This window comes from Labeo rohita, chromosome 17, assembly GCF_022985175.1.
Source record: "Labeo rohita strain BAU-BD-2019 chromosome 17, IGBB_LRoh.1.0, whole genome shotgun sequence".
In the NCBI taxonomy this organism is placed as follows: domain Eukaryota; kingdom Metazoa; phylum Chordata; class Actinopteri; order Cypriniformes; family Cyprinidae; genus Labeo; species Labeo rohita.
In genome coordinates this window covers 6047027-6069150 of record NC_066885.1, presented here as the reverse complement: position 1 = coordinate 6069150, position 22124 = coordinate 6047027, and the positions used below count along the sequence as shown (strand labels likewise).

At 34.0% G+C, this 22124-nt stretch overlaps 1 protein-coding gene across 4 annotated transcripts in view; it reads right to left on the bottom strand.

Moving 5' to 3' along the window:
• The window catches only part of LOC127179401 (neuronal PAS domain-containing protein 3), a 390014-nt gene that overhangs the window by 176782 nt on the left and 191108 nt on the right, over positions 1-22124 (bottom strand). For all 4 annotated transcript variants that reach the window (XM_051132788.1, XM_051132789.1, XM_051132790.1 and 1 more), the window contains one exon: positions 16963-17045. In XM_051132788.1, coding sequence (XP_050988745.1) covers positions 16963-17045 — 83 coding nt within the window. The remainder of the gene's footprint in view (positions 1-16962; positions 17046-22124) is intronic.

Below are 22124 nucleotides of genomic sequence, written 5' to 3'. Positions count from 1 at the left end.
ATTATATAAAAGTTTGTACTAAAGATGTAAACTTTGTACTAAAGTTGCAGAATTTAATAATCCTGGTTGAGATTTCTCTGGGCCTAAACAGTAAGAGTTTTGTTACTGAACCTTTCAGTATATTAAAGGAATAAATACTTGAAAAAAAGCAAATTCTAGAGCCATATGACAAAATAATTTAAATAATAATTAAATAAAAATGAAATGCTAACATTGTACAATAAGGTGTCATTTGTCATAACTTATTACACTGTTAATCTTTGTTAATAAACAACTTGTGATTTTGATAATGCATTAGTAATTAACATTAACTAAGATTAATAAATGCTCTAGAAGTATTGTTCATTCTTAGTTCATGTTAACTAACAAACTTTATTGTAAATTGTTACCAATTAAATTAAAAAACATGCAAAGGCTTTGTTTACAGAGACTTTTTAATGACTTTACATAGTGTTTTTTTTTTTTTTTTTTTTTTTGGTATAAAAACTGAAGCAGTAACATATTTCTTTCATTAATATTTATAAAATTCTACTGGCAAAATGCATAATATGCATCTTTTGATACACATTGTCACTGTAACTAAACTGAGTTATTAGTCACAGTTAGTTGTAAGCCAAAAACCAAATGATTCAAAAGAATCATTTGTTCGGGAATCAGACTACTTTGGTTGCACTGTATGATTCTGATTCACTGCAAAAGAACTGATTTAAAAGAGTCATTTGTTCAGGAACCGGACAACACTGATTGCACTGCAGGTTTTTGTGTCACTAAAAATAACGACTCATTAGAATCATAGATTCCGGAATCATATTACTGTGTTTTTTTAGGAGGGGTACCATGGTAAAGTATGGTATTCTTTACTTGTAAAGTACTATGTAAATACCATGGATAATCTGTAGTATTTGTATAAAAAATAAATACAAATATAAACAGAAATGTAATATTTCATACAGTTATATACATAATAATAACTCCAGTAATAATCTCTCTCATAAGAAGTATGGTTTATATTGGAGCCTGTATGTAATGGATATACCATGTTTGTTTTCTGAACATGTACCGTGATAATTCCATAGTATTTTTTAAAGTAGCTATATGAATTTACTAATTAAGTACCATGGTATATATCAATATGGTGTTAGCATTTGATACCTTGACTGTACCATGGTAGCAGCAGCATTTTTCAGGGAGAGAACGCCCTGCTGAGAGAGGACTTCTGCCGAGGGAAATATTGTTTCTAATGCCTGGCTGGATTTGGAGAGAGATGGGGAGGGTGTAGTTCAGCAGTCGGAAAATTGAAAAGCGACGAAGGACTAAATGTGTTCGGCTCTGAGCCGTCTATATTGAGAGAGCATTCCCTCGATGACAAATATATCTTACACTCCAGATACTGTAACATTAATCTAATGTAAAATATCAGAAATATGGAAATGTATTTACAAAAGACCCTAGATACTTTATCTAAAACATAAACTTTAATATTTTAAAATTTTAAATAAAAATTCAAAATACAGTGCCTCAAAACAAAAAGTTGTACAAATTGAACAAAACGACTAAACCACATATATGTTAATACTCAAATTAGCTTATAATTAGGATGCTGTTAAAAAGTACCTACGTTTGAGGTACTGTAACATATCCAGTTTACAAACACTATGTGGTTTCCCAACTTCTAAAGTGATGCTCGCTGGTGTATGATAATAAAGACAACATCCTCTGTTCTGTTCTAATTAAACCACTTAAACACCCACACCACAGCGGCGAGAGGCAAGACATCGCGTTGGCAGGAGAAAACAACTGGAAATTATCATATAAAAGTATGCAGTAGACCGCAGGAACAACTCGAGTGCTGAAACGTGAAAGGAAGGAGGAAATGAGAGATTAACAAAAAAGCTAAAGAGACAGATATAGAGAGCAGAAAAAAAGACAGCACAATAGAAAACACACAGTGTCCTGAAAAACTGTAGGAGGCCAACGGATTGATGCTTTAATTTGTTTCTGTGTGAAACAGGAGGAAAAAGAACTAGAGCAGGAATGGGGATCATAAAATAAGGTCCAATCGCACTACAGTTCCAATTCTTTAATGACTCCTTTGGTACTTGAAGAATAATTGGTCCTTAACTGGTGAAGTGTGTCATTTTTTTTCAATGTTAAAATGTTCAAATAATTCTATACCAGTTTGATGTGGTAAGTTAACTACAAGTGTTATTTTAGTATCACTGAGGTACTATTATAGTTTTTATTAATACTTTATTAGTGATTTATGTTGTCCATTTAATTTTAGTAAAAGCTTTAGTTTTCTTTATAGTTCGTATACATTTCTATTTCAGTTTTAGTTATTTTACTACATTTAGAAAATGAGAAATGTTGCCTTGGCAATTAGCTGAAAAATAAACTTTATGGTTTTTTTATGTTCTTTAGTTTTTATTTCAGTTAAAGTTTATTTTATTTCAAGTAACAAATATAGTTTCACTGAGATACTATTATAGTTGTTATCAATATTTTACATTTGTTTCTATATTTTTTGTTTTTATTCTAACTGTAGTTAAAAGTTTTAGTAATATGGTTGTGTTTTGTCATTTTTATTTATTGATTTAGTTATTTTAGTACATTTAGAAAACAATAAATGTTGCCTTGGCAATGCTGAAAGCTAAAAAATAAACTTTATGGGTTTTTAATGTTTTTTAGTTTTTATTTCAGTTAAAGTTTATTTTATTTCAAGTAACAAATATTTATCATATAGTTTCACTGAAATACTATTATAGTTGTTATCAATATTTTAAATTTGTTTTTATTTTAACTGTAGTTAAAGTTTTAGCAATTCTGTTGTTTTGTCATTTTTATTTATTTAGTTAGTTATTTTAGTACATTTATAAAATGAGAAATGTTGCCTTGGCAATTAGCTAAAAAATAAAGTTTATGGTTTTTTTTAATGTTTTTTAATTTTTATTTCAGATAAAGTTCATTTCATTACTATTATAGTTGTAATTAATATTTTTAATTTGTTTTTTATTTTTATATTTTCTGTTTCTGTTTTTATTTTAACTGTAGTTAAAGTTTTAGCAATTTTGTCATTGTTATTATTTTTTTTGCATCATAACAAAAAGTACCAAAAAATACTATGGTATTTTTTGAAGGACCTTGGTGTGGCAGTCATTCAATACCATGCAAATATAAAACCTTCCCCATCTGATATAGAGTTGTCTATATAAAGTGTCTATATAGTTTGTGAATTTTTATTTCAGTTTTAGGTTTATTATTTTAGTATAGTGCATAAAGTTTACATAAATATGAAAAGCTTATATATATATTTTCTTTTATTTTAGTTAAGTTTTTTATTTTAAGAAACACAAGCTTTTCATATAGTACCACTCATATACTACTATGCTTTTACTTTTATATTTTCTACTTTTATTTTCATTATAAAGTTTTAGCTAATTTATTGTTGTTGTTTTGTCATTACATTTATTTATTTTTAAAAGGTATATATACACTTTTTATTCATTTTTTTATTTTAGTTTCAGTTATTTTAGTACAACAAGTTTAACTAAATGAGAAATGTGAAAAAAATGAGAAATGTTACTGTAAGTCAGCGATTGTATGTTGATTACCCTGTTTAAAAACACTGCTGAGAATACAGACGTTGGGTTCCAGCGTTTCGGTCCCGAAAAAGACCCCGTTCTCAGTTTCCAACCCGAGCAGACAGCGAGAAACAGACAGCGCGTGTAGAGGAAGTGTCTCTTTTGGGGAAGGTGCCCCGCGCCTGTTGAAATTCTGCAGGTATTTCAAGGTTGTTATCTATTTCAGATCAACAGCGTGGGTCAGGGTTCACGGCTGCCCGCGTTCCCCAATCCTCGGCAGACCCGTGATTGACAGCAATCAGCATCTCACCGGCATCACTCGGGAGACAAAGTGAGGGTCAAGACAGCGGGCGATTTGGTCTGTCATTTTTAATTATCCAAATGATATTCACAGACAAAACCTCTCCCATCCATCAGGGCAGGGCATTACCATAGACAATGTTTGTTTAAAGACTGGCCTATAAAATCAAACAATTATGAATGCAGACAAGCCTTGCTATTGACTGCATAAGTAATAAGGGTGGATCTATCCCCCCTCCACCTTCTCCCTGTCCAAATTCCCACTGCTAATGAACCAGAAGGGCTGCGCAGGAAACAGAGGCCGGATCATCAAAATTCCCCGCTTTGCGCTGCCCACTGACCTTTTTTTCCCTCCCCAAGATCCTTCGGTGACGTCCGGTCAGGTTTTATTGACAGAGTCTGAGCTGAAACTAAAGGGCTGCGGAACGCAGACTATACCGTTCGTACATTAGCATGCGCTCTGAAAGCGCATTAGCATGTATAGGCGTGTTACGGCATTCTGTACCCAAGTATTTGACATTACCGTCCAGTCGCAAAGACTCCCGGTTCGCGCGCCCATCGCGAGGGTCTCGAGGGCGGATCGTGTCCGGTCGTCACCCGCTCGCCGTTAACCGAGAGTATCTGTTCCACCTGCCACATGTGCTCACGTTCTACCTGTGGCCGGAAAACACCTGCCACCCAGTGACAGCAGAACTCAAACACACCTGCACACAGCTGCCACCTGCAGACACACACACACACAAGCTGCTCCTGTCTGACTGCCATTTCTCACCTGTACAGACTCAAACACACACACATACAAATATACACACACTGAATTTAAGTGGCAACACTTTCTATGAACTCTGTATATGTAATGAATAACAAAGTGATGTTCATATAAAATGTGTATTTGAATTAATACAACAAAAGCATAAGTGTGTGTGATGGGAAAAGTTACTTTTAAAAGTAATACATTACAATATTGTGTTACTTCATGAGACACAGGTACTTCCTTCAGCCTGATTCATTTCACTTGTGGTGTAAAAGGGCCTTTACAGTTGCTATAAAAATATAACTTTTGGTTTATTTGTTATTAAAAAACAAATTAGCAAGCCCAGGTTAGGTGACAAAAAGTACCACAACAGTAATGTGCATGTTATTTTTGACAGACAAAAAGTTGCATTCAATTGAAACAACAAATTTGACTTTTAAAATCAAGTTTGTTTTTTTAACCAGGAAGGTTTGATGCAGTTTTTATTGTTTCGCTAAAAAAATATTTACTACTGCGTTTTGTGCATGCTATTTTTGACAGACAAAAAGTTGCATTCAACTGTCGCAAATTTATTGACTTTTGAAAATCAAGTTCATTTTTTTAACCAGGAAGGTTTGATGCAGTTTATATTGTCTCTTCGAACAAAATCTACTTCTGTGCATTGTGCATGTTATGTTTGACAGACAAAAACTTACATTCAACTGTCGCAAATTTTCTGAATTTTGAAAATCAAGTTCATTTTGTTTTCCAGGAAAGTTTGATGCTGTTGTTATTGTCTCTTTGAACAAAAATCTACTACTGCGTATTGTGCATGTTATTTTTGACAGACAAAAAGTTACTTTCAACTGTTTCAAATTTATTGACTTTGGAAAATCAAGTTTATTTTTCTTAACCAGGAAAGGTTTGATTCAATTTTTACTGTCTCTTTGAACAAAAGATATACTACTGTGTATTGTGGATGTTATTTTTGACATACAAAAAGTTACATTCAACTGTCACAAATTGATTAAATTTGAAAATCAAGTAAATTTTTTTCCAGGAAAGACTGAAGCAGTTTTTATTGTCTCTTTGAACAAAAAAATCTACTACTCTGTATTGTGCATGCTATTTTTGACAGACAAAAAGTTGCATTCAACTGTCACAAATTGATTAAATTTGAAAATCAAGTTAATTTTTGTAACCAGGAAGGTTTGATTCAATTTTTACTGTCTCTTTGAACAAAAAATATACTACTGTGTATTGTGCATGTTATTTCTGACAGACAAAAAGTTACATTCAACTGTCACAAATTGATTAAATTTGAAAATCAAGTTAATTTTGTTCCAGGAAAGACTGAAGCAGTTTCTATTGTCTCTTTGAACAAAAATCTACTACTGTGTATTGTGCATGTTATTTTTGACAGACAAAAAGTTACATTCAACTGTCACAAATTTATTTAAGTTTTATGTAGTTTGTTTGTCCATTTGAGCAAAAATCTTTCATTCAATGCCTAAAATTTTAACAAAAGAGTTCAATTTAACTAAATTGTACTTTTGCAATGCATTTTTATTGAATTTCATTATTTAGAGTGTTATGTCAGCATCAGCAACATGCTGGTAACAAACTCAAGTGTAGGGCACCCTAAATGAGTCATTTATGAGGTTCCATTTCAGCTAGGACACTGCCTTAGAAGGCAGCTGCCAATATACTGTAGGCAGCGGACAGCAAGACAGCTCGCTACATTTCCAAACAGAGCTTTAGTCTCACAGCAAACACACAGCAGTCATCCTGTCAGAGTTCATCTCTATATCACATCTCCTCTGTCCAAACTGTACAGCATCCAGCAAATGAGGTGACATGCAATAAAGCGTGTGCTTGAGGAGGGTGCAGGTAGCAGCATGTGGCTAAAACACCAACAACACCGTGAGAAAGAAAGAGAGAAACAGTGAGAAATCTAGATGGGAAGAGTGTGAAAACTCATCCGTCGTGTTGGACGGCAGTAGAATGGATGATCTGTCAGGAAGCCATCCGACACATGAGATGAGATTGAGCCGAGTGTGTGCGTGCGTGTGTGTTTGTGTGCGTGTTTATGGATATGTAAATGCTGTTCGCATTATGTTATGCAAGCTAGTGAACCACAACAAGAGGGGCTCTGACATGTTTGCTTTCAACAGCAAATTAGTGAACGAAGGGAAAGCTATGGAGATCCTCCGACAGCTGATGTAAATAAAAGAGCTAAAAGCAGAAAGCACTGACCTCAGACGCGCTCACGCTGTGATCTCAAGCGCTCCGTGATGGACATCACAGAAAACACGTCTGCCTGGCTTTTTACAAATCTATGCGCTGTGAATGCAAGACAGACTTGGACTAATAGAGATGGAGATCAACTAAAACTGAAGCCAACAAAGAACAAAAACAGCAAAGGAAAGAGCAGAAAATAAAATATTACAACCGCTCGTTCTAAGAGTTGGGGATTTGCACAAACCCCTAAATTAATTATTCAATTTTAACATGAATGATAGACCCAATCATTCGGGTTGTGCTATTCATTTTCAAAGTGATTGTACTTACAATTTTTACCTGATTGATAATAAAGAAGGCAAAAAAATCTTACAGACTTGCAATGAAAGAAGGACCCAAGCCGTATCTAGACACCAAAATATCATAGTGTCTTAAAAAAAAAATCATGTTCCTAAATAAAATAATAAGCCATACATAATAAATCAAGGGTGATTATTACCCTACATTAAAGAGTTATCACTGGAATATCTGTGTGATTTAGACGTTGCTCTGTAATGTGTTAAGTACGCTCATGGGTGCTGTTTCCTGCATAATGGTGAGCTTGTTAAGAAAACTTATTTTTGTGCATAATAATGTTAGGAGAAAATTGCAAGAACACCATCTATTCCTTTACAAATGCATGAATCTTGGCCTGGAAAAAAAAAAAAAACATTCAATTATTATTTTCTCACCCTCATGTCCTTCTAATCCTTATAATTTTCTTTCTCCCATACAATACAAAAACAGATATTCTGAAGAAATTTTATTCTTGCATTTATTTTTGCATGAGAAGGTATATTGTGACTAGGGCTAAATGTAAATGTAAGTATGGTCATAAAAGTAGAAAAAAGATGAGGTGGTGTTAAACTTTCTTTCATTCTTTCTTTCTTTGAAATGATACATCAATTAATGAAATCACTTAATTACTAATTTATTAATCTCAATATGTTGCATAGACTGAAATGTATAAATAGCAATCATTATTATTTATAAATACTAGATTTTTGTTCTAATTAATTAATTTATTTTGTCTTTATTATTATTAATGTTATTATTCAGTAGTAACAGTATTAGTAGTACATTAATAAAATGTATACATTTCTGTATTTAATTTGTCTTTTATTATTACTATTATTGTTATTATTATTAAATGTTTACATAAATTAATAAAAGTAATCTGAAGCCAGTATATTTATTACTATAATAATAATAATAATAATAATAATAATTATTATTATTATTATTATTAAATATTTAAATAAATTTATGCAAGTCATCTGAATCATTATTATATTATTATTATTATTATTATTATTATTATTATTAATAATAATAATAATAATAATAATAAATGTTTAAATAAATTAATAAAAATGTCACCTGAAGCCAGTATATTTATTATTATTATTACTATTATTATACAGCAGTAACAGTACAATAAATAGATTTAGAAATTTCTGTATTTTTGCATTTTATTTGTCTTTTATTATTATTATTATTATTATTATTATTATTATTATCATTAATAAATAAATAAATAGTAGCAGTATTAGTAGTACAATAAATACATTTATAAATTTCCGTATTTTTGTATTTTATTTGTCTTTTACTATTATTATTATTATTATTATTATTATTATTATTATTAAATGTTTAAGTAAATTATTAAAAGTCATCTGAGGCTAGTATATTTATTAGGGTTAGGGTAGAGTAGTAACAGTAGTAGTACAATAAATAAATAAAAATTAGTCAATAGACATTATTTTATTACTGAAAGTAGTAGTAGTAGTAGGAAATAAATAAATAAATGAATAAATAAATACATAAATAAATAAATAAATAAATATCTGAGGCCATAATTTTATTAGTAGTAGTAGTAGTAGTAGCAGTAGTTGTATGTAAATAGATAGATTCAAAAAGAAAAAAAAAAAAAACCCTGAAATGCTCTCAAATCTTTACCATATAATTACCATATCATCTCTCTCTCTCTTTTTTTTTTTTTTTTCAAAAACATGTAGGTGAGTAAATGATGACAGCTCTTCCAGTTTTGGGTGAACTATCCCTTTAACCTCTAGAACTAATGGCCCCAGCAAAGTCAAAATGGACGTCTAGCTCTCAGACCGGGGCCCGACGTCCCTAAAACCATCTGCATGTATGAGAGGATCTTGACGTCTCGAGGATAAGGCGCTTTGAGGTGAAGAACACCCTCCCAGCGTGTTATTTTCCTCCTCTGCCACCTTCTACCTGATCTCACCGAAGAGCCAGAGAAGCGTGATGGCGATTCCTGTGAACCGCGAATCAACCTGCGATTACAGCCGGTGACAGCTGCACACAGACGGGCTCAAAGACACTGCCTCGCTCCGCCTTGATGTTATGCAAATGTAAACAGCTGTCATTTCTAAAGCCGTCGTCTTTGCGCTTTCCTCCGGTGTGAAGATCGAAGGGTTTTCAAAGTGTCTGTGTTTTTTTTCCCCCACTCTTCTCTTTTTTAATCCAAGCCCTATTATCACAAACAAGCCAAAAACAACAAAGACGACGCTACAAAACAAACAACAAGAGAGCGAAAGAGAAGAAAGTAAACAAGGAGTTGATGAAAGATTGAGTGCTGGAACTTGAAGCTGCGAGACATATTAAGAGGCGTTTGGTGTCCTGTCACCCCATCGCTCGCCACAGGTGCGCGCACACACACACACACACACACACGCGTGCGCGCGCGAGCAGACGCAGGCAGTAATTAAGGCTCCCTGTCGATCAGTGTCTCTGAACGCTCTTCATCCTTTATCACTAAAACACATCAAAAACCACCGATAAGCAATAAACAACAGCGCTGTTAATTTGTTCAGTGAAGATCAGAAAGTTTCTGACATGCTGTCTGGCACATCCCTATTATGAATGCAAAAACAGCAGATGCCCAAAAGAGAGCGATCTGTGTCCACGTAACAGCAGAAAACTCCACCGAACGTTCTCCACCCTGCTGTGTGGTTGTTTATTAAACATTTTGACACATTTGACTATGCTTTCATACCAGTAAGACAACTGTGGTAGTTTGAATACATTTCCTACCAAAATCAGCACAAGAAATGCAACAGAAATCTGCAGATTCAATTTAGGCTCTAGGCCAGCAGACCTTTTTGACCTTTATGGCCTTCCATACTACACGACAATACTTAAAGGCCCCATGACTTTGATAGTTGTTTGATTCACTGGATAAGGGTTTTTAATTTTTCTTTTATTAATTAAAGACTAAATATTTTTAAAAGACATTTTATAGCATTTTAGAATTGTATAAATTTCCACTGTTTTCATTTATTTATTATTTTTTTTATTTTACATTTTACAAGTTTAGAAATGTTTTTTTTTCAAGACTATAAGACTGTGTAAATGAACAAAACTGACTAAAAAAATAATAATAAAAAAGGTAATTGTGATTTTTTCTCACAGTTCTGACTTTTCTTATCAGAACTGCAATCGCAAGTCATAATTGTGAGATATAAATGAACAACTGACACATTCGGCACAAGATCAAAATCAGCACAAGAGCAACAAGAATCTGCAGATTCAATCTAAGCCAGCAGTTCTCAACCTTTTTGACCCCAACGGCCTTCCATACAACACGACAATTCTTAAAGGCCTCATGACTTTAACAACTGTTTGTGATTCACTGTATAAGGGTTTTTAATTTTTTTAAATTAATTTAATAAAAAAATATTTTCTTCTGATGAAAGACATTTTATAGCATTTTAAAATTGTATCTTTTTTTTTTTTTTTTTTTTTTTTTTTTTTTTTTTTTTACATTTTACAGATTTGGAAATTGTTTTTTTTTTCTTCAAGACTATAAGACTGGTATTATAGACTGTGTTAGATTTTTAAGCTAATTTAATGGTTGTTTGTCTTATTTTCAATTATTTTAAGCCATATTGAGGCCCTTGTTGAGGTTTGCTGAGGCTGGGTGTTATTTTTTTATTTTTTTAGGCCTTATCTAAAGAGAGTAGAAAGTATGGAAGCCTGTTTCCGCCACTGAACAAAAAATAATAATAAAAAAGGTAATTGTGACTTTTTCTCTTACAGATTTTTTTTTTTTTAGAATTGCAATCACGAGTTATTAAGTCATAACTGTGAGATATAAATGGACAATTAGGACTTTTTTTTTCTCATAATTGGGTGACACATTTGACTATGCTTTCATACCAGTAAGACAGTAGTAGTAATTATACATTTCCTACCAAAATCAGCACAAGAAATGCAACAAGAATCTGCAGATTCAATCTAGGCAAGCAGTTCTCAACCTTTTTGACCTCAATGGCCTTCCATACAACAGGACAATGCTTAAAAGCCCCATGACTTTGACAATTCACTGTATAAGGGTTTTTCATTTTTTTTTAGTAATTTCATAAAAAAAAGATTTTTACTCAAGTCCTATCTGATAAAAGACATTTTATGTCATTTTAAAATTTTATAAATTTCCACTTATTTTTTTTATTTTTTTAGATTTTCCAGGTTTATAAATTGTTTTTTCAAGACTGTGTTAGATTTTTTATTAAGCTAATTTAATGGTTGTTCTCATAACTCGCAATTGCGAGTTTATATTACACAATTTTAAGAATAACCAGTTTGCAAAAGTAGGTTTTGGACATAATTAAAATTTGCGGGAAAACGGGGCCTCCAGGACCCCAAATCACAGAGGAGGGGGGGGGGGGTTCAATTTGTATTGACCCAAGGATTCCAAAAATGTAACATTTTTGAGTCTACGACAAGCGGTTTAGGAGTTATGAGCACTTTCGCGTTTTGGTTCGCTGTAACGCCACCTATGGGCCGATTGGGCTGATACTTTGATAGGTTCTCCCCAAATTGAGGTCTACCATCTGGCCAAGTTTGAAGTCTCTAGGACTTATGGTTTGGTCTGCACAATCAGTTTTACGGCAGAAAAATAATAATAATAATAATAATAATAAAAATCCTAACAATTACAATAGGGTTTTAGCACTGCGTGCTCGAACCCCTAAAAATTCAGAATTGTGAGTTTGTATCACACAATTCTGATACAAATGTCAGAATTGTGAAATGTAAACTCACAATTGTGAGGAAAATTGTAAGATAAAACAACAGGCACCACAAGTCAAACTTGAAGTTGTTTCCCACACATCAACACTATAAACATGCATTAATCATTGAACATTGACAGACTTTGCATGCATGAATAATTGCATTAAATAACAAAATATCAAAACAAATGGCATTTATATAAAAGAAAAACAGCACGAGCACTTTTCAAGCAAAATTATTCACGAAATAAGTTATAAATAATGGAATAAAATATCCACTTTGAGTTTGTAAGGTAAAATTAAGGAGAATCGACTTCATACAGTAATTAAATGTAAACACAAAATGTCTTATTAAAAGGGAGTAGTATATGTTTGCAGAAGACACTGCATTTAATTTTTCGTTATGCAATGACATTTTTAGTGTGACTTAATTGTCCAAATTATATCTGTGGATGCTTGCTTTCTAATTAATTTATTTTCATAGAGCAAAGCACACTTTCTCTTTCTCTCTGATGTTTTTTGAAGCACTGCTCATCTGATGGCGGTCAAGGTCAGGCCGTATGGCGGCTCCCAAAACATGTGTGATCATAAACATTTAGCAGCTATGTAAACTATCCATTAACTCACGGCTAATTTACTGACGAGTCTTATCTCCCAAAAAGAACGGCCAAAGGTTCAGCCTCTCTCTGTGACCATACACTGCTTTTGCCCTTCACAGGCAGCTAAGCTCTCATCTGCCTTAAAACCAAACCCTGCATCTATAATTCATCTCTTGCTAAGCATGATCTGGGTGATATAAATGCTATTATTTAGCCGGGCGGAAGCGTGGAGCGCTTTGACAGAGGACTTCTGAGCTCTCCGCTAATGACCTAGCGCTGCTGTCAGAATCAATCCGGCCCGCTGCCCACGCAAATGACAATGCACTGTGGGAGTGGACATAACGGTCATTTCTGTGGCCCAGAGCGCCGGCGCGGCCTGTGCTGACACTGTCGGGACCGTAACACCCTCGGGCCAATAGAGACGCTATTGGAAGAAGAGCAGGGTGCTAAAACACAGAAAAAAAAATCTTTAAGGTACAGTAACAATTTATTTGTTGTTGCAAGAAATCTTGCAGAGTAAAAATCCTCTAAGACCAGAAAGTATGCTAATTTTGTTTGCGAGTTGTGGCAGAAAAAGACACTATTGATGTTATCGTGCCATGCTTTTAAACAGTAGTGAGAGAACAGAGCGGTAGAACACCTGCCTTCACACAGACCTGCATATTAAAGCAGCTAATTGATTATCGGGGTTGACAAAACTGGGTGCTCAATGTGTTCAAGCTTATTTGTGCGTAAACAGAAAGGAGGGTTTTCCGTGCTGAAATCTGGTCACTGGGTCAGCTGGGTTACAGCAAACCACACAGCGAAACAAGAAAATAAAATCTTACTTTCAAAGTATTTCAACTATACATGCTTGTAAAGCTTTGCTTTATCCAGGAAAACAGAACTGAAGCAAGAACAAATGGCATTTATGACATATTTTACTTCCATAATGTAATGCATTTCTGAAATATTCAGTGAAACATTATGTAAAAATTGTATACAGTATGTCAGAATTTGACTAGATTGTGAAAATTAATATAAATTAATCTAAATCAATGATATTATTGGTCAATTTTAGAAAGGGCTATTCCGTTTATTTTATCTATGGCACATGATTTGTTATTTATTTATTTTATAAAGAAAAGAACCACCATGCAATAGTGCATTACACCAGCCACATGTAAATCTCCATTATGTGTTTATCTCAATGCACATTTAATTGCATCTTCTAGCCAATTATCCCGTATCTTGTTTAAAAGAGGCCAAGTCACCGTTACTAGAAAGAATACAGCGACGTGAAACTGTACGAAACTGTAATGTTATCAACAAACTTGAAACTATTTCATACTTACCAATGAGAAAAGTGTCAACCAATCAGAATGGAGAACTCATGCTAAACTACAATATCATTCAAACCAAACCCAAAGCCACACAAACTGAGAATGAGTATAACTCTGTGTGAAAGCACACAAATGCATGCGTCTATTTACGCATAGCATCCGTTGGCAGGTGAAGGCCGGTTAGCAGCTCTTCCCCCACATCCTCTTTATTAAACGCTATCAAACACGGTTTAAGCTGTCTAAAATTAGCCTCGGCGCTCAACAACTAATGACTGCCTTGCATCCATTATTAGTTCATTTTCTTCAGATCAATCACCAGCCGAGCATGCTTTTTTTAAAATGTCATCCTAAAACTTTTCACAATCAATTAAGCTGAAGATTAATGGGGACAATTTGCCAGGAACAAGTCCTTCCTTGAAAAGGCCACGCCTCGACAGACTTCCAGCCTGGTATTGGTGTTAATTATAAATTTCCGCTTTGCTGTCACACACTTAACCTGTCGTAAGGGAATAGCGCTGGCAGTCCGGGGACCGGCGAACCGCTATTTAAATATTCCTAATCCGCTTTTTTGGACACAGGTGACTGGTGTAAATTGCGCTTTTCGTTCTGTGTCATTAAAACGAATTTGAAAGGACATCAGTGCTGTAGCTAAGCGTGGATAAAAAAGGCTTTTTTTTCTACGCTCTGAGGTGAAATAAGAACTGAGACTGAGAAAGTGTCATCCTTCATTTACTCACATGCTAAACAGCTCAGAGACGCCACATATGTCTTGAGACAACAGACCTGTAATCTCTAAACACACACATTAGTGCATCTGTGACGGATTTCATTCATCCAGGTCACCTGCTAGAATTTATTCATAAGCAACTGGATTCTGCTGTTTATCTTATTCAGTTATGAATATTTACGAACAACAGATTACTAAATGTTCAATGTCAAAGACATCCGAGATGGGAAAATATAACATTTAATACTGCCTTTGAGTCCTCCTTAAAGTGCAGTACAGCTTACAAACATCATAATTACGTTAAAATAACTTTTTTAGGTCAGGATATAATGGATAAATTAGGCAATTTTATATTTTTCCTCTCTTTTTCACTTCTCTCTTGTAAAAGTGTTTGTAAAACAAAATAAAGCGCACAGGATTCGCATAAAATAGTGCCACAGAAAATATGGCAACTGTAATTAGCCATTTTTGGCAATTACTACAGTTATTCTAAGTAAGTGGTTCACAAATTGCATAGAAATAATTTGCACAGTTAACATTAACTCATTCATTCAATTGAAAAGTATATTGGGCAATAACAATTAGCTTTAGGTGTGTTTTTGGAAACACTTTACAATAAGGTGTCATTTGTTAACATTAGTTAATATGAACGAACAATAAACAATACATTTATTACACTATTTATTCATCTTTGTTAATGTTAGTTAATAAAAATACAGTCGTTCACTGTTTGTTCATGTTAGTGCACAGTGCATTGACTAATGTTAACAAACACAACTTGTGATCTTAATAATGCATTAGAAATTAACATGAACTAAGATTAATAAATGCTGTAGAAGTGAAGTGTTCATTTTTACTTCATGTTAACTAATGTAGTTAACTACAGTTGCGGTCAAAAGTTTACATCCTCCTTTCAAAATCTGCAAAAGGTGCATTATTTTACCAAAATAAGAGGGATCGTACAAAATGCATACTATTGTTTATTAGGTACTGACCTTTCACATAAAAGATGTTTAAATATAGTCCACAAGAGACAATAATAGTTGAATGTATAAAAATTGCACCGTTCAAAAGTTTACATACACTTGATTCTTAATACTGTGTAGTTACCTGAATGATCCACAGCTGTGATTTTTTTGTTTAGTGATAGTTGTTCATGAGTCCCTTGTTTGTCCTGAACAGTTTAACTCCCTGCTGTTCTTCAGAAAAATCCTTCAGGTCCCACAAATTCTTTGGTTTTCCAGCTATTTTTGTATTTGAACCCTTTCCAACAATGACTGTATGATTTTGAGGTCCATCTTTTCACACTGAGGACAACTGAGAGACTCATATGCAACTATTACAGAAGGTTTAAACGCTCACTGTTTCTCCAGAAGGAAAAACTATGGGGGGGTGAAAACTTTTGAAAATAAGTTAAATTTACCCTGATCTTAAAGTGCAAAAAGTTTTCACCCCCTGGCTTTTAATGCATCGTGTTTTCTTCTGGAGCATCAGTGAGCGTTTAAACCTTCTGTAATAGTTGCATATTCCCTCAGTTGTCCTCAGTGTGAAAAGATGGATCTCAAAATCATACAATCATTGTCAGAAAGAGTTCAAATACACAAAAAGGCAGTTTAACTGCTCAGGACAAAAAAAAAAAAAAACAACACAGCTGTGGATCATTAAGGTAACAACACAGTATTAAGAATCAAGGGGGTGCAAACTTTTGAACGGGGTCATTTTTATACATCCAACTATTATTTTCTCTTGTGGACTATATGTAAACATCTTTTATGTGAAATATCTTATTCAGGTCAGTACTAAATAAACAACAACAACATGCATTTTGTATGATCCCTCTTATTTTGGTAAAATAATGAACATTTTGCAGATTCTGAAAGGAGGGTGTAAACTTTTGACCTCAACCGTAATGTTAACTAATGAACCTTATTGTAAAGTGTTACCATTTTTTAATGAAACAAGCTTAACTTAGAAGCTTAAAAAATGTTTAATACCACAACCCTTTTGAAAACAGTCATGCAAACCTGTGTGACAGTGTGAAAAAAATAAATAAAATAAAATAAAATGTTTAAAAATCAGCTCAAACAGACCTTGTGACCCCTCTCCCACAAAGTAAATAAAGAAATTAAATGAATTTAAATTCTAAAAATCAGCTCATACAGATCTTTTTTCTTTTGCCTTTCTAAACTAGACATAAAAATTAAAGCACATTTATGATTGCATATCAACCTGTGTGCATGACATAATTTGCATATTAAATATTAAATATGCATATTATGATCTTCATACCCAGTGTTGATCTCAAGTTAGTCCCAAGCTAGGAACATCAGGGTGTTTCGGATGAACAAAGAGAGTTGAGAGTTGGAATCTCATCTTACCTGCAGGATGTGGCTGCCAAGGTGAGGCTCAAAGATCTCCGTGGCAACAGCGCTGGGGCTCCGCCTCCGCTGGGACCCGATAGCTGCGGAGAAAAGCACACAGCATGAGCGCACTCGTGCCGACATGCATGCGTACGCACGCGCGCTTCGGCTTTAAATCCAAAGCGACTCGGAAACGGAATCCGCCTGTGCGATTTTAAACAGATACGGTAAACTGTTGAACAAACACTTCCGCCCCAATAATACTAAGCCCCCGGTACTGTAAATACACAGATGCAAATCAAAGCCTCGGAACAGCTCCCTTCTGCATATTCAGCTGGGCTCGGCGCTACAAAGCCCGCTGTTTATTGCAGGACTAATATCGCCACATCCATTGAGCTGCAAAGCACCCGGAGAACAGCGCCCTCAGGGCATTTTTTCCAAGTTTCCAACTTTAAAGTCGGCTCAGGCTCTGCTAAAAAATGGCCTGGGGTGATTTCAAACTTAACAGACCTTGTCCCACCAGAGCTCATTATAGAGAATTTTATAACAAAGTGCTCTGTACTTAATTTTCCAAGCCTAGCCAGGCGTTCGGGTAATGTTGCTGAATTAAGTGCAATTAATGATGTAATAAAGCGCTGAACGGCCATTAAGGATTCTCAAGGACCGGCGGCAAACAACGCTTCGCCGTTCGGGGAGGGCGCGACGGGGACGGGAGGACGTCGTGCCCCAGGTGAGCAGCGCGAGAGGGGCCGAGACACAAATGAGAGGCCTCTGTCCTTCAGAGAGCCTCAAGCTGGGTAAACACACTTTTCCCCTCCGGTAATGCTTTCAGCGGTAAGCCCTGTGTCCGCCCCGGAGGAACGTTCGTGCCACAACATGAGCGGGAAGGGAGCGGCAGCTGGTGGAGAGAGAGAGAGAGATAGATAGAGACGGGTTCTCGGCTCTGTCCCTGGAGCGCCGGGGTCAGTAGCCGCCACTGCGGGTGGAAACACAAACAATCCCGTGCCACTGGGATTCGGACACGACGGCTCGCAGCACACAGCAGAGGGAGCTCTTACGCCCTGAGGAACGTGCACAAATACCTGCACATCAAAGACAGGGTGACACACGCATTTGTGCACACGCAGTCAGTGCAACCCTGACACTCAACACACATGTCCTTCATAACACACTAGAGCTTTTGGGACAAACGGATGTCTGTTTGATGTCGAGTTTGGTTCAAAAAGAGTTGGCAACACAAACAGGTGCAAAATTGGCACTTGGCAAAAAAACAAACTGGAAATCGGCAAGTAAATAAAATTAACCTACAGTAGGAACTTCAGCATAATACATGGTGAAATGTTTAATTGTTAGCAGATATTTGCTATCAGATTTTTTCCCTCTAAAAGTGCATGTGGCCAACAACATATGTGGAATATTCCTCACATTAAGCAACAAAAATAAATAAGTATATATATATATATATATATATATACATATATATACACACAGACACACACACACACACACACACACATATATATATATATATATATATATACACACAGACACACACACACACATATATATACACACACATATATACTGTAAAATAAAAAAAACACAATTTAAATAAATTTAAAAGAAAACGAGTCTTACAGAATACAGTAAAGACACTGTAAATTTAAATAAAATAAAATAATAAAATAAAATAAAATAAAAAGAAGTTCCACACAACAGGGTAAAAACACCATAAAATATACAAAAATAAAATAAAATTAAAATTAAAACAAAATAAAATGTAAATACATTTAAAAGAAAAAGCCCCAATACAAAAAAAATAAAAAATATATCAAATAAAAAAAGGAAGTCCCACAAAATAGGGTAAAAACAACATAAAATATAAAAGAATAAATAAAATAAAATAAAATAAAATATTAAATTAAAAAACGGAAGTCCCACAAAATAGGGTAAAAACACCATAAATAAATAAATTAATTAAATTAAATATAATTAAATATTAAATTAAAAAGAAAGTCCCATACAACAGGCTAAAACACTATAAAATATACAATAATAAATTAAATTAAATTAAATTAAATTAAATAAAAAAAAGAAAATAAATAAAGGAAACGAAGTCCCACACAATAGGGTAGAAACAGTAAAATAAAACAAAACAAAACAAAACAAAACAAAAAATAACACAAAATAAAATAAAATAAAATAAAAATACAGCCTGAACTGAACCCACTGTGAACACAGCATATAATGTGCTCTAGCAGACATCTGAACCCAAACACCGGCAGTCCAAGTAAGTCAATGAAGAATATACCAAAGTTAAGAGGTCACTTGACCAGCTTCAAATTACCCTCCTCTCTGTACTTAAAGACGACATCTCCAGACAACAGCTCTTATCAGACAAGGATCCACACTTAAGACCACCGCATGGAAATCAGCCACACGTCCTCCAAATTCCTTGACCTTGAGAAGCTTTTCAAACTATAAACTCTGCGGTTAATATTTGATAATGAAAACGTGAACACGCTGAACCTGAGAAGAGCTTATTGAAACAAAGTACAGAGTCAAAGTACAGAGTCTACAGAGTCACATTTTGAAGCTTCAAGTATTTTCAAAGCATTTGCTGCACTGACATAAAAAACAATGCATCAGATTCATCAAACAGTGATTTCTAAATAGCAAAAAGCAGGAAATACATTGGAAATAGCAAATAAAGGCATGGTTTCAGCAAACTCAATGCTGTCCAACGACAAGACTATGCGACTGTGTCGCCAGCCCTTTGCACGGCCGCCCGAGCAGCCAGAGAGATGAATATAATTGCATATTGATCTGAGGAATTATGCTCTATTAATCTGCTTCATTTTGCTCGTGACGCAAATGATATATGAATAAAGAGCTCGCGGGAGCACAGAGGCAACACAATGTCTGTCCTGCCATGATTCTCCATAATACATCTCCTCTAGTTTAGCTCCCGCCACGCCAGATTGAGCACATACAAATATATTACGGCGGAAACGCGAGCAAATACATCACGCCTGCCCTAATAAGCCCCGCACAATACAGTAACAGCACTGTGGAATTTACAGCATTGGTGTACTGAGTACTGATATACTGTCAAAGACATACAGGCTGAAGTTATTTTATTCAGAGTATCACAATCCCAAAAACGCTATATTGTCCTTGACGCCAATTCGCGAACATGCAAATGGACAGTCTGCGTCTGATACAGATTAATGGCATTTTGTTATGAGACAATATTGTTTCCATTTGACACTTTCGATATGTAATGCTAGTCTTCAATACCCGGCACGCCACAAACAGCATTTGGTGCAATAAATGCAATTTGTTACTCGCCGCAGTGGCAATTTCAAATCGCTGGCGCTATTAGAAAGTCAATTTAACTTTCACTTTTATAAGTCAACATTATTGCTATTGTTAATTTATTTCTCATTGAATGCGAAATTGGCAGCGAGGCATCAGACTGTCATTTTAAATCTGCAATAATTTCTCGTGAAGCTTAGACCTCTTATTCCCTAGTCCTGGATTATTGGAGCTAAATGGCAGTCCCTGGCTTCACCAAAGGCTCAGGGGCAGGTACTGTTACACAAATTGCCAATTCAATTAACGGAGTGTAGACGCTCAACTGGCAGCTGGCACGCACGATGGCTATTTTGGCAAGTGTCAGGCCTAATTCATCAAGCTGTCAACGCTCTCGCGGTCGGAAGCCGCGGACATCGTCAAAGCCGTGGACGGCACGATGGGAAGTCGCTTAATCCGCCGAAACTCACGTGTTAAGGAATGCTAACTCTCATGCTAACCGGCCACGCTGAGCCCGAGGCGATCAGAAGAGGCCTTCGGGATCTAACCGGGACTGTGAATGTGTTTTCCGGGAGCTGGGGAATATCAGTCAAGACAGTCATAAAACAACAGGTTTGGTTCTTAGAAGCACAGGATTCAGATGTAAAACTCTTTTTGCACAGGCTAAAATGTTTAACAAACTCAATTCGCATGCAAAAAGGTTAGCCGATCATAATAGCCATAACAAATAATTTGCATATATAATTTTTGCATTCTCAGTCTGTTTGATGTCTTGAGTTTGGTTTGAAAGATTTGGCAACACAAACAGGTCCAAAATTGACACATGGCAAAAAACAAATGTGAATAAAACTGGAAATTCAACATAGTAAAGACAGTGTAAAATATACACAAATAAAACAATAAAATTAAATAGAAAAATTAAATTAAAAAGAAATAAAAGTCATGCAGAATACACTGTAAAATATACAAAAATAAAATATAAATTAAAATAACATAGAAAATTAAATTAAATTAAGTTAAATTAAATAAAAAAGAAAATAAGTCCCACACAATACAGCAAAGTCACTGTAAAACAAACAAAAATAAAATATAAAATAAAATAAAACATTGAATTAAATTACAAAGAAAATAGGCCACATACAATACAGTAAAGACACTGTAAAACATACAAAAAACAAACTTTAAATAAAATATAAAATTAAATTAAAAAAAGAAAATAAGTCCCGCACAATACAGTAAAGACACTGTAAAATCAACAAAAAAATAAAATTTAATTAAAATGAAATATAAAATTAAATTAAACAGAAAATAATTCCCACACAATACAGTGAAGAAGAAACTGTAAAATATACAACAAATAAAATTTAAATAAAATAAAATATAAAAATAATTTAAATAAAAAAGAAAACAAGTGAAGACACAGTAAAATAAAATAAAATAAAAATTAATTTAAAATAAAAAGAAAATAAGTATATATATATATCTATATCTATCTATCTATCTATCTATCTATATATATATATATATAATAAGTATATATATATATATATATATATATATATATATACTTATATATAAGTATATATATATATATATATATATATACTTATATATAAGTATATATATGTATATATATATATATATATATATATATATATATATATATATATATATATATATATATATATATATATATATAAAACGCTCCCTGAATTGAACCCAAAGAGGTTAGCCAGTCATAATAGCCATAAAAAGTAACTGCATATATAATTTTTACATTCACAGTAGAAAAAGCAGCATGTTTACTTCTGAAAGAAAGGGTGGAAAAAAATATTTACTTAAAACTTTAGAAGATATGACTCTTT